This window comes from Centruroides sculpturatus, unplaced genomic scaffold (assembly GCF_000671375.1).
Source record: "Centruroides sculpturatus isolate CEXI.00-Female unplaced genomic scaffold, Cexi_2.0 scaffold565, whole genome shotgun sequence".
Lineage (NCBI taxonomy): Eukaryota > Metazoa > Arthropoda > Arachnida > Scorpiones > Buthidae > Centruroides > Centruroides sculpturatus.
In genome coordinates, this window is record NW_019384722.1 from 344,405 (window position 1) to 363,557 (window position 19,153).

The following is a 19,153-nucleotide window of genomic DNA, read 5'->3' on the forward strand; positions in this document are numbered from 1 at the left end:
TTCATTTATTCAAAAATCACTTTTGGATCTGTTAAATATTAATTTAATGTTAATTTAACTGCAATATAAAAATACTTGTTGAAATTTTAACAAATGATAAATACATGATTCCCATATTAAAATCATATCTTATTTTTCTGAGTTTTTATAGTCTGAGTTCCAATTTTCTTCCTGATCTAATTTTTTCAATACATGTCGCAGGCATATTTTTAATATTTACTTTTGTAGATGGTAAAATATATAAGTTAGTTTCATATTGACTTAACTTTTGGCATAATAATTTTCCTTCTCCTCCTCTCATCCCCATAAGACCATCATTACACCAGTATATAATGTAGTATGTAATATGGTAACAATGAGAAATAGAAACTTGTAAAATAATTAGTTGCTAGTAATTAACTATTCTCTCATGCAAGATATACAATATAATGTGTGTAATACAATATTTTGAATATTGAAAAATGTTGAGATATAACCTTTGATAATATACACCCACAACTGCCGTAAATGATCAGGCTATAATTTGGATAATTTGTGGCAGTTGTGAGTGAATATTTGCTTAATATCATGTTTCTTTGGTGTTTATATTTGTATAATCTTTGATATTTTTAACACATTAAACATTGCTAAAACAGTACTTAAAACCTTTTTAATATGTTTTATATAATATTTAAATATAGCTGCTAATATATTTATCTTTAAAAAATACCAAACTAACAACTCACTGTTAGGAGTCTTTACTTGAGAGATAGGCTACCTGTATTTAGTAGTAGATTTTTCTCAATTTTTTGTTTTATGTTGTGATAAATAACAGCTTTGAATTGTCAATTACTAGAAAATCAGTTTAAACTTAATAATAAATAAGAAAAAATATTTTATCATATAATAAAATTAGCAGAGTCTAAAGCAATCGTCATATCATGAACTGTCAATACAGTCATGTACCATTGAACATTAATACAGTCAGTTCCTACAGCCTTTAGTCTTGAACTATATGTGTAGCAACACAAATGTATTGAGGATGTCTATACGATAGGACTGGGTTCACTGGACTGATTCAACAAATGTTTTTATCACTTGACATCCCCAACATGTTTGTGTTACTACACATTTAATTCTAGAATTGAGACTAAAGACTCAGTGCAAAAATTTGAAATAGGCCTACTGTAGTAAAATGAACTGAGCTTTGTGAGAAAGTAATGCACTAACACATTTTATCCAAAAATTAACCAAAGATTATTTAATTAATTTATGACATGTAGCAATAAATAAAAATAAGAACTGGTTATAGTATTTCATTTAGAAATGCTTAATTTTCCTGACTTTTCATTTACCTGACTTTCCAGAATTTTGAATCCCTGAATTATAAATATGGGAATACCTCATTTAGTGCAGGATTCACTACTGTGTAGTTTACAATACATACCAGAAGATTCAATTAATACATAATAAATAATTTCATTATAATGCAGTCATTTCCAGCATAACATGCAAAAGTGAATTTATGACTTTAGTTTTAGAAATATACAGGATCTTTATAATTAAAGTTCCACTTTGAAATGGCCATAAAAAGGAAAACTACTGGACAAAATGTTATTAAACTTGGTAATAGTTTATAGGAAGCCATGGGATCTTATTCCTCAAAAAAATAGTTCAAAAACTCATCACCAGCAGGAAATGGCACTGTATGCAATATTGTTGAACAAAATAAGACATGAAGACATCAGTTGAAAATGTTTTTAATTGTTTCTAAAACATGTTACAAAGCATGTTCAATGTGGTGTCCACCATTTTCTCAAAGCAAGTTAAATCACATTACTGTTCTCAACAGTAGCTCTTAGCATATCAGGAGGAATGTTACAGATTTGTCAGTGTATCGCATTTTTCAATTCTGCAAAATTGTTCATTTTCATTTTCAACTGATGTCTTCATGTCTTATTTCATTTAATAATATTGCATACAGCATCATTTCCTGTTGGTGGTGAGTTTTTGAACTATTTTTTTGGGGGAATAAAATCCCATGACTTTCTGTAAACTATTACCAAGTTTGATAACATTTTGTCCAGTACTTTTCCTTTTATGGTCATTTCAAAATGGAACTTTATAATTAAAGACCCTGTATATTAACAAACAATGAAATGAATAAGTAATATAAGTTAAAAATGCATTTAAAATAGTTGACTTTTAAATTTACTTTTATTGACAAGACTATGTGTTGTTTATAAAATCGTACTGCCCGATGTTCTTACCAGCATAGAGGTTTGAAGGAGTACATGTCGAGAGTTGATATTTGGCACAGAGTATTAGGTGCCCAAATCATTTGTGCATAAAATAATCCAGACTCTTAGGTAGTCAGGGGACCGAGAATCAAGTCAAAATAAAATACAAAATGGCAACCCTCTTCTACAAACAGGCAAAACAGCCACCTCACCCCACCAAAGTCAGGTAGGAAAGAGCACCACTCACAGTCATTCTAAGAAGTGAACTCTGACCTTAGGACTGAACACATAGTTTCTTCTATGTTAAATAAAATTTGTAATCTAATTTTGTAAATTTGGGAGTGCTTCAAATATGACGTTAGAACGGTTTTATGTTGTTACAAGTGGGTATTTTTTTTAACATTATCTAGTATAGTAAAATCGTAGGACCAACAAAAATTTGACGTTATATTAGGGTTGTCATTACATTCGATGACATTATAATCGGGTTAAACTGTATATTGTTTGTGCAAAATAAAAGAATAATTTCGGACGATACAATAGCCACGATTATTTTTTCAAAAACTGGAATTTTTCATTGTGCATTGACAAAAATTCAACCAGGGCCGCAACAGAGAGAAATTTTGAAATTAGATAGGTTAATTTCATCGAAGATGCATCGTGGATGATTTTGTTCGTGGTTGTGGCTGGTGACATTTGAACAATCGTGCACAAAAGCAGCGATATCAAAGAAGATAGGAGAATGAGAACGAGACCTGCCTTGAGCATCAAAGTGATTCTGTCTCCAACACATAGTCTTGTCTCAAATATGGTTTTGCCGTTTTACTTGTTTTCAATTTATTTTAATAAAAAGTTGCATATTTTCTTAAAAAAATGTACAGAAGTATTTACTTGCACATAAATATCTATTTATTAATTAAAAACTTTAATGCAAAATGTACTACACACTTCTTGCAGAAATGCTAACAATTTAGATTGAAAAAAATTGGAAAAGTAGCTTACATTCAGTCTAGTCCAGGGGTGTGAACTTATGTCACATATGCCCAAAGTAGCATGTTGGGAGAAATCATCTGGCATGTAATGTATCATACAATTTTGGTTTCTCACCCAATCATCTCCTTCAATCAGATTTACATTTATTCTAATTAAAACATATTAATTTCATTTCTTTAAATATCATTATTTAAAGTTTAAAACTTCAACATGCAAAAGCATACTTAAGGATAATTATGCTCACCCATCACCCATCATTACCTACCTATTAACTTTTTTCATGCATATTTTTAAAAGGTTTGTTTTTAGCATAATTTTGAATAACAATTCAAGTAAAAACAGAAAAATTTTGAAAGTTTTGTGTCTAACTATATATTTATCTCTAATAAATTTTTAAAAACTGGATCAACAGATTATTTGGCTTTTAAATAATATATGTCAATTTTAAACAAAGACAATATTAATGTTTCACATCAAATCTTATTTTAAAAATGGCAAATTTTATCATATTAATACAACTAAATTGGTAGTTATGGAAAGAATGCATCACTATGATATACGGTGATGCAATCTTTCCATAACTTTCAATTTAATTGTATGTAGATACATATAATATATGTATCTACATATATTATATTAAGAAAAGATTATATCAATAATCTTTTCACAACTATCAGTTTAAAATACAGTATATGTTTTGCTTAAAATTTTCAGTAATTTTATAATTACCTTGAGTGATCGTTTTTAATATCTTCACACATAATATGAATCTTGTCTTTTTCATAAGTTTCATTTATTCTAATATATATTATTATGCAAAAACAAGTCAGAACTAAACAAATAATTAATGATATAACATAATCATTCCAAATTGTATATGCAAACACAGTAGGAATCACCAAAACCAGAATTTCAACTCCTATTTGACATCTGAAAAAATATGACAATTTTTTGAATCATAAATTTATTTCACTTTAATTACAAAAATAAGAATGTCATTTATATTGTATAAAATAATAGTAGTATCTCTTACATTGTATTAAATTGTACTTGTAAAAGCAAAAGATGAAGAAGTAAACTAGAAATTGGCATCACAGAACATAATAACAAGACTTCTCCCGGACTAGTACCATTATTTTGACTGACAAATTCCTCATGCTGTAATTTATACGATGCATCCATAACGAGACACGAATCACACTTTGAAAACATAAACATGTGCCCGATCCGAAGTGTTGCCAGATGTAAACAAAATAATATTTGAATTAATGGTAAAATTTAATTTAATCTAATTGTAAGTGATAAATTTTTAAATTTTGTTAGAAATAATAAATAATTTAATATTTTCGTCTAAAATATTAAATTATAAAACTTGACAAGGCAGAAAATTACATTACGATTTCAAATGAGGAATTTAAAGCGTGCAAAAATTACATTTTAAGAGTTATTTATTTCTAAAATTAAAAAAAAATATTTTTTATTTTTGTATTTAACAACGTAGTTCATTTTTTCTTAAGAAATGAAATGAATTATGTCGTAAATAATCCTGTTGTATGCAAATTAGTCCATCAGTTTGTGGTGTCAAGAATTTTCATTGTATAGTTTTGGTATAGATGACAATGTGAATTTTACTAAAACAATATTTCGGTTTTCAAACGCGCGCTTGGCGGTGCGTTTTTTACAGATTACAGTTACTTTCTGTCGCTTTAAAGTGTGTATAATTCCTTCAAACTGTTCATAATGAAATAAACATTGGAATAATTCGTAATGAAATAAATCTGTAATGCACCGCCACCGAAATATCGTTTTATTGAATAATATATTAATATTACATTGGCACCGATCAGCGTTTTTTTTTTTTTTTTTTGTCATAGAACGCAATGGAACGGTGTTCCACCGCCTTTTTTCGATATATTTTAAAAGTTTTAAGAGAATTTTTGAAAATTTGATGTTTAATCCGCATTGAATCGCTCTGTTGAGCTTAGAAGATCGTCAACAAAATTATTAAGACGGTTTTGCTCTTGCTTATGTGCCGAACCTTGTGTAAGATGCATGTAATATATATTTTTAGTAATGAGATGAGCGTTTCATCACTTTTTTCCCCCCAAAAAAAGCACTGGTACCGATACCAAAACTATACATAATGAAAATTCTTAATATTACTGTTATGGCTTTTGTCGTCCCCGATATCACGACTTTCCATAGCTAAATAATTACGAATGTAAAACGTAGTCATTGAATGAAGATTTCATACTTTATTGCAGTGTTTTTCAACCTTCTTGAATACGTGACTCCTTTACAAGTTAAAAAATTCTGGCGACCCCCCACAGCCATATTAAAACTATGTCAGTGATTTTAAAAATTACGTATTTAATTTTCTTTCTGTTGAGATTTAAATATCGATAAAAAAAACTAACTGTACTGTAAAATAAACATGCACAGCCTTCTCACTGAAATTGTAGTTTTTTTATTGTAGTGGAGGACCTACAAACACTTGTCTTTTTCTTTTACCCGCGACCCCCCGTGTATGGCTTTTCGACTCACCTGGGGGTCGCGACCCACAGGTTGAAAAACACTGCTTTATTGTGTTTCGTGTACAGTACATCTATATCTATATCTGTACAGTACTAACATTATAAAGAGATAATGTTTGTAAGTAAGTAAGTTTGGATGTAGCGGGTAATCTCCGAAACTACTCATCCGATTTCAAAAATTCACCAATATTTAGAATGGAATTTCAGGGTGGACATAGGCTGTATATTATTCCGTTAAACATTCATATAAATTAAAAGATATAATCTAAATTAAGGCTTTTATGTCCAACAGATGGCGCTACGAGTACGACGCCTTAAGTTTGTTTTTCTGTGAAGCATTATGCTTTTTTGTGAAAATGAACTAAAGCAGATCATCTTCTATCTATCTATATAAATAAAAATGTAATGTTCGTTTGTTCCTACCGATACCTTTGAATTTTTGACACAACGCTGCATTCGAATACGCACGTGTTTTTATATAATACTGTATACATGTCGAAATTCCCCCCCACTGAAGGGAGATGGTTAGGATTAAGGCTTACCGTGAAGAACTTGGCTTGGCTTCTATTATACTATTTTAGATGCCGGTTTTTGCGTTTTTGATTGCGTTTTAATAGGGTACGTACAAGAGTACGTACCCTATTAAAACGCAGTTCCTAGTGTACAAGAGAATGTACACTAAGAAGAAATTTTTCGAAAAATTTCTCCCCACGTGTCAAGTGTTATACATTTATAATAGATACATTTTGAGCCACAACAACGCGTGGCTGGGTCTGCTAGTCTAAGATAAAATAGTAATAATCTAAGAATGATTGAGCTACTGCAATTTCTGTACCGGTAGGCTTTATATGTATGTTTTTTCAAATTTTATTATTTTACATCAACATTAGAATTATCATTCCTCGCGTTTAAAGCTTATAAAACTAGAGATTAAAAATTGTGACGTAATTTCCTGTTTAGTGTAGATTTAATAGTGCTTTGTCTCAAAATTTTTCTAGTGACCGTTTTTAATCCATTGTAGATGATGATGATCATAGTAATCAAGTGACATCTATGATAATTAGATATATATAATGTTTTATATAAAATTAGACTAAATTATTGTATGTTACTTTTTTATTGGCGATGAAAGTCAATTGCATGTCTTTGAGAGTTTTTCGACATGTTTATAATGGCATAATCAAATTACAAAATATGTTATGAGGTATACGCAGTATTTTTGTGAATGTGAAATTTCATTAAAATAAATATACCAATTTATGCGACATTATTTATTTATGCGACTTAAAATAGATTTAATGTGAGTTTAACATATGTATATATAAACGAGGATGTTTGTTCTCTATGGCCTCCTAGGCCGTTCCTCCAATTCAAATGAAACTCGATAGTTACGTTAACACACTTCTAACTGAGATAATTTCGTACATATTCCCCCAAATGTTAATTGAATTTCTATACAATATATCAATTAATTTCTGTGTATATTCGATTTTCTGTCATTCATGTAGCGTCATCTATTGGCAATAAATTTTACAAATAATAAACTAAATATACAGTAATTGATATAAAAAATTTATAATTAAAAATATTATTATACATATTCACTTATTTNGGATGGAATCCCCATTTCTGAAGGCGTGTTTAACCGGCAAACGAGAAGATCACAGAGGATCACATGCGAGAAGATCACAGAGGATCAAAATATGATCCTCTGTGATCAAATTACGATCACAGATCCTCGATAAACCACGCTTTTTAATTGTCTTCGCGACTAAAAATCTCATCGATTATGGTTCAAAGCTCCAAAAATACCACAGCGGCACATTTTGGTACTAATTTTTTTGATTTTCTCTTTTTTGTTATGTCTTAGGCATGTCCTGAAATGTCACCACATCAGATTTGGAGCAATTAGAATGCTAAATATGACTCCAAAAAAGCATTGAATTTGGAATACAGTAATTACAATCGCTCGGTATAAATTCACGTTGTTCTGATTGAATGTTTTATTTACATTTACTGCTTATTGAATCTTTCCAAGGATTATTTTATTACAAGAATGAGTTATTCATTTAAATAAATTAATTAAAAATATTATTATACATATTCACTTATTTATTGCGACAATGATATAGCGCGAAGTAGACGCCTATATCATTACTGCGATGAGCACATAACACTCACCTGTGTAGAGTTCAAAGTGTTACACTGTGAAAACTAAATAAATGTTTAATTATTAGAATTCAAAAATGAAAATGAAAATACCCGAGTTGTTAGATGTAACTCGGGTTTTTCATTTCTGAATTCTAATAATTTTTCTATAAAACTACTATTTACGAGGGCTTACTTCCCATGTACTGTACTTTATAACGATCATGTTCTTAAAATGGGTTTTTAAATACATTTTTGAAATTTACAATCTTTCAAATCACTTAAAAATAACTTTAACATTTTATTATCACTTAAAAGCAATTATACTTGTATTTTTATAATATATATAAACTTTAAGCAAGTGTTATATGAATTACTTTGGAAGTTTAGGTTAGCAACTTTGATCACATGCGAGGCTATCACAACCAATCAAACACGGATCACTTCTCAACTATTAATGTATTCAGAAGTTATTTTTCTTTTTGAACAGTATTTTGTAAAATTAATAATTTCATATGCTTTAAATTTGTCTCTCATAAACCCAGCGTTGTCCGCATTTCCACACGATTTCAGTAACTGCAACGAAACTTTTCAGGGATCATATCCTCTCTTTTAGGAAGAGGTCAACGACTATTTTTGTTCGAATTGACTTCAACCTCGTTCGCAACAGTCCCTTCTTTCTATCGGACAAGCGGTATGGTGGCATTCGAATAGGAAAATTACATATTAATTAATACAAAGTTACCGGCAATCACAAAATGTTTTAAGGGGGTTTTGTGGTCACCGAGTTTAAATATTTGGTTCACTTTGTCCACTTTTCGCGAAAGTGGATTCTTTGGCAAATTACCATTTAATATTTGGCTGTGAGTGGTACGGTACGTTAGAGATAACATTATAAAAAAAAAAAAAAATAAATCTTAAGAATTTAAAATATCATATCTTATTCAAGAGTAACAAGCAGGCTGAAGTGAACGACTATTTTATATTGGAAAACATCAATTGCTGTCTACTTGACCAATGAAATTGTGCTATTTTGTACAATCCAAGTATTGCAATAAACACGATAATGACAGGCTGAAATAACCAAACTCTTTATATGGTTTTCGTTTTAATGTTTGTTGTTCTTAATTTTGCCTGGCCAACCCGGGCTTATCTGCTAGTTATAAACGTTTTGTAGACGACGGGATGACTTAATGGTTAAGGTGTTGCCTACCGCTCTGAGGAACCGGAAACGAAAACGAATCCAGACGGCTCGAAAACCCCAGAAATTTTGAAGGTGGCCCGTCCTGGACATATCGGGCCTTGTCCCTTACCACCCGGCTGCCCCATTGTAAACTAGCCGAATATGGGCTTGATAAAAAAAAAAAAAAAAAAAAAAAAGCTTTTTAGTTCGGAAAGGGTCAACTTATATATATATTCATATTTATATAATAAAACGGAACCTAATACAGTAGTATAAAAACAGTTAATTTAAATAAAGTACTATAGATAAATGGTATTGTATAAATGGTTTATGGATAGGTTCTCTTCCGAAAATAGAATTGAAAGTGTATTTTCTATGTTTCTATCACTTTATGCTTGTGTGCACGTCATCTTGTAATACGTACGCAAACATTTAAAAATTTGTTTTCCAAATAATTGTCTTTAGAGGATTAGCTTATTAGGAGTTTTGTCTATAAATTATTTATATTTTATTTAAAAGCAAAGAAATTTAAAATTGATTGCATCCTATAAATTTCCCAATTAAATCGCGTATAATCGAGTTTTTTAATTAAACTATGAATTAATACTTTACGAAAAGAAAGTTCTTTTTATAACATAAAAGTAATTTGCTAAATATTTTTATTTATCCAAGGAATTTAAACATTACAACCAATAATCAATTTTCCTTTTTCTTTTTACTTTCAACTACGAACAGACGACGACTCATAAGTTTCCTAATAAGCCACCAGTTCATCTGAAATTATATATTAAAAAATTATAAATGTTTCATCTAAAAATATGTAAATATAATAATTAAAAGCAGAAAAATATTAAAAATTTATTACAGTTGAATTATATTCTTATTTTTTTTTGGCTTTTTCTTCCGCTTTTTCCTTTTTGGTCTCAGTATGCTCTTCAGCATTTTTTGATTCCTTTTTATTTCATGTTTAAATTAAATAGCATCATTAGTCAATAATATACAATATAAACTAGAGTATATCTAACAAAACAGTTTTGTTTACTTTTAGGAAATAAATTCTGCTAATTTAAATACTGTATTAACAAAAATTCTGGTTTACCTTTTCAGCTATTCCTTCCTAACATTAAAAACGTGTAAAATAAATTTTTTCAAACATACTCATTAATAATTAGATAATAGCAAAATTTATATCTATCAGTAGTTAATTAAACAACTTAATTCATATTTTTATCAATTTACAATTCTCGCTTATTGAGTAAATGCAATAATTAAAAAGATNATTACAGTAGAAAAAAAATCCCTGTAAGTCAGTCTTTCCCTTGTTACATTTCACTTAAACAGGAAAGCTGACCATTGACGATTGTTTTACATCTTAAGTAATATCAAGTGTATTTTTCTTATCAGATTAGACAAACTTTACTTGAGATCGGTAATGTTGAAAGAAAACTAGCACGTTGGAACACTGCCAGGTAAAGAGAGAGAGAGAGAGAGAAAGAGAGAGAGAGATGCTCCTACATACAACGACGTGCACACTTTCTCGTTTGTGTCCTAGCCACTATGGCTCGTACGTCTCAACTCTCTTATTTAATTCTTTAAAAAGTATTATAAAATATTAAATTATTTAAATTTTTCTTGTGTGGTTTGTGTGTGTGTTACGTTGCAGGATAATTAAAAATATCGTCCATTACTTAAGTGACTTAACAGGCAAGTTTCATAATCAAATTCTTTTTAAAAAGTTATTTTAATTTTTGCATAAATTTCGTCCTTTTTTTTTTAACTTTCTAAATAGTAATGGTGCTTGCTGTTCTTTACTGAGTTCGCTACTTGTCCAATCGCACTTTTAAGGACTTGCTGACATCACGTTTCAGGTTCGCTGACAAGTCGGGTTTAAGAACGTGCAGATATGGTAAGTTAATATCAAATGACCCGCAAGATAGGACAGATTTTTTTAATATTTGAAAATTAAGTTTAAAATTTCGCAGTTTTTTTTCCTTTTGCATTATGTAACGATATTTGGATGAATGCCATGTCGAACTTGTACTTATCTATGAAGTACAGTATGATACTTTTCTTCGAGAATGACCTATTGACACTAAGAATGTTAAATGATAAAGATCGTAAACACGAATACGGTTTTATTAATGTATAAATTTTCGGAATTCCTTTCTCTCTTTCTCTCTCTCATAAAGTACAAAAAGCAAACAACGTGTTTACACATTACTTCTATTTCTGTGACACGATTCATTACAACGCATTACTTAATAAAACGCAATGCACGTTCTTACCTAGAAGAAATGTGTGTAAAAAGAAAAAAAATACACAGTTAGAAACTAAAGAAGAAAGTTAAAAATAATCATTGGAGAAATAGACTAAAGGGCTTGCGCACTAAATTGGTATTTGCTACCATTAATTCTAAATTAGTAACTGTGTTATACTAGAGTTAGTAATAACAATACTTTTTTTGTCTACTTAATTCTAATGGAATGTTATTTGGGGATTAAGTAAATCGTTTTGTTTGATATAGTTAAATCCATATAACAACAATGTTAGGAAGAAATCTTCTTGGAAATCTTGTATATATATATATTACTAATGCCATCTGTTAACCAAAATTTGAAATGTATACAGTTATAACTTTTATTATTATTAATTTAAATGACTCTCTGACACTTTCAATAAGAATATTATAATTTATAAAGTTTAAATAATAATAAAAAAAAATTATATGAATTTTATAAATATTTAATATAAAGTAAATATAAAAAATAATAATCTAATGTTAACTTTCTTTTTGTCACATAACTTCAATGTTTTATGGGATGGCCTAAAAGTCGTTTAACCATTATAAAAGAAATATTTGTCACATTCAAATAGTTTATTGCTTACAAAACTTTGTCTAAAATGTGATACTGTACTTCTTATCCTATACACAAATTACAACTCTATGACACACTTTCACAAATTACTTGCAAACAGCATGGTTTTACTTCATTTTTCAGCTCCCCTGTATTTGATTTTTTTCCCATATTTTAATATTAATTACCATTAGACTTTCATATTATCATTGCAGGATATATATATAATTAAATTTATTTAGTTGCTTTTAGTTTATCCTGTTTCGTAAATTTATTATTGTTGTTTATATACAGTAAAACCTAACTAAAAGGAAAAAATATATATATTGTTTTACTGTATTAAGTTCAAGACATAACTAATAAGAGAAAAGTCTTAAAAATATATAACTGTGTTCTAAATTACACTTAATTTATATAGAGCAAGTTACATTTCTCTGTTAGCTATTAATGTTCTAAGAAAAAAAAAACAATTTAAACAACAATTTACAACTTACATAAGGTCGATATACTGTTTTGATTGATTGATGATGTTAGTGAAGTGTTTTATTGATTGATATATAAAAGCTCTGTGTGTATTCTACACTCAACTTGCATTAAATGTTAGAAAAATATACTACTGTAAAGTTAATTTATGTTTAAAGATTTTACTAATTTAAATTTAAATAATAAAAGTTTAATTCTTCATATTATTTAAACTGAATGTATTTTTTTTTAACTGTAACACATCTACATACCAAGAAATATCAGTGATGAAGTAAGAGTAACTTTACTCATCATCTGATTTTTATGTGGATAGAAATTGCCACTTAAGACTACCTTTTAGAACTGACAAGACAATAATCAAGTCAGAGTTTCGAAGAGCATCCTTCTTTTCACTTTAAATATGAGTACAATGCACCGATACAAAATAACTTCTAAAATGAGTAATAGTCTTAATTAAGCCACCACCTATTACATTTGGAACACTAAAGACTAGTTGAGAAACCATTAAGAACACATTTTGAGAACATTTTATGCTTCTATCCAGTCATAATTTAGAGAGAATGTGCCCCGAATTCACAAAGACTTCACTGAAGTAATAAATTGACCTTTTGTTTTCTTTTAACTTGATAAATAGAATGAAAGATAATTCTGTCTCTACAGGACTTTCAAACCGTTTATTTAAATTACCAGCAATGAGTTTTAATATAATTATTTCATTTTTTTAACTTTAATGTGAACAAATTTTAATATAAAATACATATTATATGTATATGTAACACACATGTACAGTACAGTACACATATACCAGTCGACCCCCTATAACACTGTTGATTATTCCGTTTTATATGAATTCCATGTTGTACGAGTCACTTAGATTTTACAAATACGTGAGCCGTTCACACCCCGGCACAAGTATTTGTAAAATCTAAGTGACTCGTACAACATGGAATTCATATAAAACGGAATTATCAACATTGTTATAGGGGGGGTCGACTGGTAATATAAGCATGTATATATTACTGTTTAGATGATTTTCTTGCTAGATTTATATTATATTTTGGTAAATATTATCATGTTTATCTTCTAAATTTCATAAATATTTCATTAAATAATCCATGATCCATTCTACTATCCCTTTATAAATTTGTTTAAGGTTTCCTTCTGGCAAACAAATTATATATTATAAAACATTTCAAATTATAATAAAATACTTACTATTTTTATTTGTAAGGATAAAATCTTATATTTTCCTTGTGAATTGTTCAAAAATTCTTTATAAAATTCAAAAATAAGCCTAGAAATTAAAAAATAAATGTATATTATTTAAAATTTATAATTTATTTGGAATCATTCAGAAGATCTTTGATCAAAATTTTATACCTAAATTGGTTATTTTTCTTGGACTAGTTTTGTGGTAGAATAGAGTATAATATAACTCAGTGAGATGATGATTAGCCTTCCATTGCCAAGATTTTTTTTGTGTCCGAGTGTACTTTAGGTCATCGCACTGATATTTCGGGAACGATTTGTTGAATAAACTTAGTAACTTGTGCATGCTGTGCCAGATAGCTGTCTTCGTCTATACCTGTCCTGGAGTATAAAAGAGCATTGATGTAACACCTAACTCCTATTTATTCCTCTGTTCATTCACACATCTTTAGAAAATACAGCAGACATAACTCAAAAACTGCGTTTATTCTCTTTTTTTCTATTATTATTCTATCCTTTCGGCTTTAAAATATAGTCGTAAAGCTTAAAATAGTTTAAAAATACAAAAAATAATAATAAATATAATATAATACTTTACCTTGTTTAAATTTTGGCGGTAAAAACGTTTAAATTTTCGAAATTTTGATCACGTGATGACATCCGTCCAATTATTTGGCTTTATTTTTGTAGCGCCTTTCGTGTTCATTTATGTTTTTTTTTATTTTTTATTTTTTTCCTTTATTGTAAATAAAAACGAATTATAAAATTTTATTAATTAATTTTTAAATTTCAAGTTTAAAACATTTTGTCTAAAAATGAATTTTGAGAAGATTTTTTTAAATTTTTTTTATCACGTGATATAATTCGTCCAATAAATTTCGATTTTTATATTTACTTCGTCGTTTGATATAATCTGAGTAATAGACATTTCTAAAATTTCATAAATTATTTTTAAAAAATTTAAACTAAACTTTTAAATTATTTTATTTAATAAAATACATTTTAAGTAAATAAAAAAATAATAAATAATTTTTTAATTAAAAAAATATAAAAATCGTTTGCTAAATTCTCATAAAATTCTATAAGTATCATTTAAATAGTAATAAATATCTGCAAATTAATTTAAAAATAATAAATTTTGTAAAGTTTCTAAGTTTAAAACTAGCGAAAAGTATTTTTAAAAAAATCCAGTAATTAATTTTAAATATCGTATTTCATAACAGAATTTATCGGCGTCTTCGCATAAACCACGTTTCTTTAAGTGTGTATTAGTGTTTTTAATGTTTATAATCGCCTAAATTGAATCTTTTCCTTTTTTTCAATATTGAAAACATTCATTCCATTAAGGGTCACGTTTTGGAACTATCTAGCGAACTCTACTGAAGTATATTTTCGTACTTCTTTTCTAGTTGCGGTTTGTAAAGTATTTGAAATATTGTAAAGAAGTCGTATCCTTATGATACAAGCATTCTAAATTGACAAAATTCCTATTTTTGGTCTCACGTAAAATTCGAAAGGGTGAATTATTTATTAACATTTTTTATTCAAGACGTCGTTATTTTCATAATTTAAAAAAAAAAAGTTTTAATTAATTTTCTAGGAAGATTTACTATAAAATTATCATCCGAAAAATATAATTTAATAGCTATTAATTAATTAATTATTACTTTAAATTGTTTATTAAGTTTGAAATTTTACCACGTGACAATTTTTACCACGTGACAAAAATTATTTTATAATTTTTATTCTTTAAAGGGCGAAAAATGTAATTTATCCTATGTGAATTTTACTAAAACTAATTTTAATTATGTATCTAACGTATGAATAATTAATTCATTTGAAAATTTAAATATTACGTCTCATCCAATAATTTCGTTTAATTTTGAATTTAAAAAAAAAGAAGTTCTTAATAATGTAAAAATTCGTTAAAGTTAATAATAAAATCTTAAAAATTGATATTTTAAACACGATTAAATTTAAATTATTTATTTATTTATTTTAAATATTTGTCTTAAATAAAACATGCGATCACGTGATTATTGTCACCAATCGCCGCCAAACGATCTCTTTATAAATTAATTAAAGAAATTTATTAAATAAGCCTTTATTTAAGTTAACTTTTCATGTTTATTAAATTCGAAAAATTAATAACAAATTTATTGAATTATAAATATAGAATGATAGCAAATATCCAATGTTGTTTCGCATAAACAAATGCATTCATGAATTAATAAATAAATTTTTCTCAATTAAAATTTATATATTTTGTAAACATTTTTAAACATTTTTAAATTCATGAATTAATAATATTAAATTAAAAAGTTTTATTCGAATATTTAATATTAAGACTTCTTATCACGTGATTCGTATTAACCAATAATCATGCTTGATTTTGAATGTAACGAAATTACATCATAAAATTATTTCAAAAATATTTTATTATAAACGATTATTATTATTATTTTCTCGAATATTTTTCAAATTTTAAAAATAATATTAAAGAGAAATAATTACGGTAATTACTCGAATTACATATATGTATTAAAGTACTGTACATATTCAGAAGATTAATTTTAAAATTTTAAAATAATCACGTGATGTATATCAACCAATAAACCATCCGAATTGATTAACAATTGTTTTTGACAAATACAATAATTGTAATTAAATTCCGGGGTATAAATACTCTGAATATTATTAAATTGAGCTTTAGAATTATGGAAAAATTCGTATTATCAATAGAAATAGCTAAATGCAGAATTTAATCCTGATTATTGGATTACTCCATTCAGCTGACTTGACAGAAGAATCAATGACATAACATTAACTTCGATTGGACAATTCTGTCCAATTGTCAATACAATATTCTATATTTAAATGAAGATTATTACTCACTTAAACTATATATTATATCGTTTTGGCTTGATTTTTACGCTTTCTACTACATGATTATCACGTAAAAGAATCGATACTGTTAAAATATTAATTAATTTACTAATATTTTAATAAAATTGTAGAAAAGAAAGAAAAATTCTTCAGAAAATTAAAACATTTTTACAAATTCTCAACTTTAAGATGGCTGGACTTAAGTTGTAACATGTAACAGGCCCTATCCTACAAGGCCCTAAATACAAGTAAAAATGCAAGGCCCTAAACTGTAGTTACTTGAGCTAATCAAGTCACTACAAGGGCCTTGATTTACGGCTTTGTAAATTACGGCTCAAGTATTTGTAACTCGTACAACATTGAATTCATATAACACGGAATTATCTACAGTGTTATAGGGGGGTCGACTGTATTATATTTCAATTAAAGTAAGGGACAAATTTATTTAAAAAGTTTAATTTTAATGGTATAAAATAATTTAGTTTTCATGTTTTATTGGATTTTTGTGATGGACTTCACCGAATTTTATAGCCACCCCATATAAATCATAAGAGTAAATAAATTCGCGTCGTAAATCTAAAAAGGAAACGGGTTTTTTTTTATTATTGTTATTAGTTAATTGCTCTAATATAATAATTAAATCGTTGTTTTTTTTAGGATGAACTTAANTATCCTATCGTGGAATTTAAAGTTTTAATTACTTTAAAAAGCTAATAAATAATAAACATTTATAATCAGAAAGCCTACTTCTTTTTTAATAACCTAGTTAACTTATAAAGTAATTTATTCTATAAGAAAAATTGTTCTCCTTTTGTAATTTTATCTCTAAAACTTCTAACTTATCTATCTGTATCGAATTTCTACAAAATGATAGCATTGAAGTAGCTTGTCTTAGATTACAACTACAGTAATTATTATATCGTATACCACAGTTATTCTATATCGTTATAAATAGCGATTACAAACTAAAATAAGTTCTGACAGAATATATCTTTTTACATTTGTTATATACAGTAGATCCCCCCTATAACACTGTAGAAAAATTTCGTTTTATATGAATTCCATGTTGTACGAGTCACTTAGATTTTACAAATACGTGTGCCGGGCTGTGAAAGGCTCACGTATTTGTAACTCGTACAACATGGAATTCATATAACACGGAATTATCTACAGTGTTATAGGGGGGTTTACTGTAGACTATATTATTTAAATTACATCTTTAGAAGTTACATCAAACAGTGCCTAGTGTTCTCTACTTTAAACCTATTCGTATTTATTATTCATATGAAACTTTTTACTTAATTTTGTTTAATTTTTATGTAAATATTTCTATTTATTTACATCAATTTTTCATTAGAAAGTAGATACAGTAATTGAGCTTGGATCAATTATAAACGTGGAATGTTTTACTCCTCTTCGAAGGTCAATAAAATATACGAATATAATCTATAAACAGATTTTCATCACTTATATAAATTAAAACTTTCTTTTTATTACTTTTATATCATTTATTTTTTATATAAAAGAGTAAATTTGAAAGTATTTCTATAGCTGGAGCCATAGGTTATACATGGCTTTGCTGGGTAAAATTTGCATTTAAATTATATATTACTCCGATTATTTAGCAAATGTTCGAATGTTATATACAATTAAATTAAAATTTATCTTAGTTTTTCTTCATTGTAAACACGTTTGAAACAGAAGAAGAAAAAAAAACAAATGTGATTAAATGTCATTATTTATTCTACCGATCGAAATGAGTCATCATACGAGAATTGTCGAAAAGAATTCAGCGTGTAGAAGTACTTAATTACTTGATTGTGTTTAACAAAGCGAAAGAAATCCTCTTATTAAATTTTCTATCTCTTTTCTACTACACTAGAAAGTAATCTCAATTAAAATCTCTCTCTTCAATTTATCTCATTGTAATCTAGTACTTCAATCCTGCATTGATTAAGTTAGTTTATCTTCTTCTCTATAATGTGGCTATTACGTTGAGGTTTTTCGGATTATCTTTGTAATCGGATCCTTATTCTGAAAGATATTTATAAATTTAAATGTACTTAAACCTCAGAAAACGAGGCATTATATATATATATATATATATTGTTTCTTTGTAGCTATAACAGTTTATGCACTCAAGTCGAGACATCTACTCATTTTCTTCCCTCTTTTTCTTCTTCTATTGTTACAAATGGCCTTTCTAAGTTCAAGATGGTGTCTGGTTCTGCTCGATTAGAACCAAATAATTCCTTAGAGTATCTAAATGGTCTTTTCTTGATTTCCATTATCATTAACCTTTCCTTAATGTCATTCTTTACAGAAAATTCTTCATAATTTATTAATTTCTTGAACTAGATTTTCGAATATTTATCTTCTTAATTCTCTTTTATTTATACGAATTTCAATTAATTTCGCTTATTATTATTTTTCAATCAATAAAGCTAAATACCAGTCGACCCCCTATAACACTATTGCTTATTCCGTTTTATATGAATTCCATGTTGTACGAGTCACTTAGATTTTACAAATACGTGAGCCGTTCACAGTCCGGCACACGTATTTGTAAAATCTAAGTGACACGTACAACATGGAATTCATATAAAACGGAATTATCAACAGTGTTATAGGGGGGTCGACTGT

The 19,153-nt window shown here is 27.6% G+C and overlaps 2 protein-coding genes and 2 long non-coding RNA genes across 9 annotated transcripts in view; 1 reads left to right on the top strand and 3 right to left on the bottom strand.

The window, feature by feature from the left end:
• LOC111628034 (uncharacterized protein At4g17910-like) overlaps window positions 1-4,446 on the bottom strand; it is a 27,824-nt gene extending 23,378 nt beyond the window's left edge. For all 5 annotated transcript variants that reach the window (XM_023371760.1, XM_023371758.1, XM_023371756.1 and 2 more), the window contains exons 1-2: window positions 4,246-4,446; window positions 3,942-4,142 (exon numbers count right to left, since the gene is read on the bottom strand). In XM_023371760.1, the coding sequence (XP_023227528.1) occupies window positions 3,942-4,142; window positions 4,246-4,430 (386 nt within the window). In that variant the 5' untranslated portion in view covers window positions 4,431-4,446. The remainder of the gene's footprint in view (window positions 1-3,941; window positions 4,143-4,245) is intronic.
• A 5,273-nt stretch (window positions 4,447-9,719) lies between these two features.
• Window positions 9,720-10,282, bottom strand: LOC111628043. Its single transcript, XR_002757111.1, has 2 exons — window positions 9,943-10,282; window positions 9,720-9,851 (listed from the first exon to the last, which is right to left on the bottom strand). It is a non-coding gene; the product is annotated as an uncharacterized LOC111628043 (long non-coding RNA).
• Window positions 10,283-10,570: 288 nt separating this feature from the next.
• LOC111628036 (calcium-binding protein E63-1-like) overlaps window positions 10,571-19,153 on the top strand; it is a 16,315-nt gene continuing 7,732 nt past the window's right edge. Inside the window, exons 1-2 of the mRNA XM_023371761.1 lie at window positions 10,571-10,781; window positions 10,867-10,983. Of these exons, the coding sequence (XP_023227529.1) occupies window positions 10,981-10,983 (3 nt within the window). The 5' untranslated portion in view covers window positions 10,571-10,781; window positions 10,867-10,980. The remainder of the gene's footprint in view (window positions 10,782-10,866; window positions 10,984-19,153) is intronic.
• On the bottom strand, window positions 13,656-14,352 carry LOC111628037. Of its 2 annotated transcripts, none has more exons than XR_002757108.1 (3): window positions 14,223-14,352; window positions 13,796-14,005; window positions 13,656-13,709 (listed from the first exon to the last, which is right to left on the bottom strand). It is a non-coding gene; the product is annotated as an uncharacterized LOC111628037 (long non-coding RNA). The 2 variants fall into 2 exon arrangements; XR_002757107.1 differs by having other exon boundaries at window positions 13,796-14,146; window positions 14,223-14,311.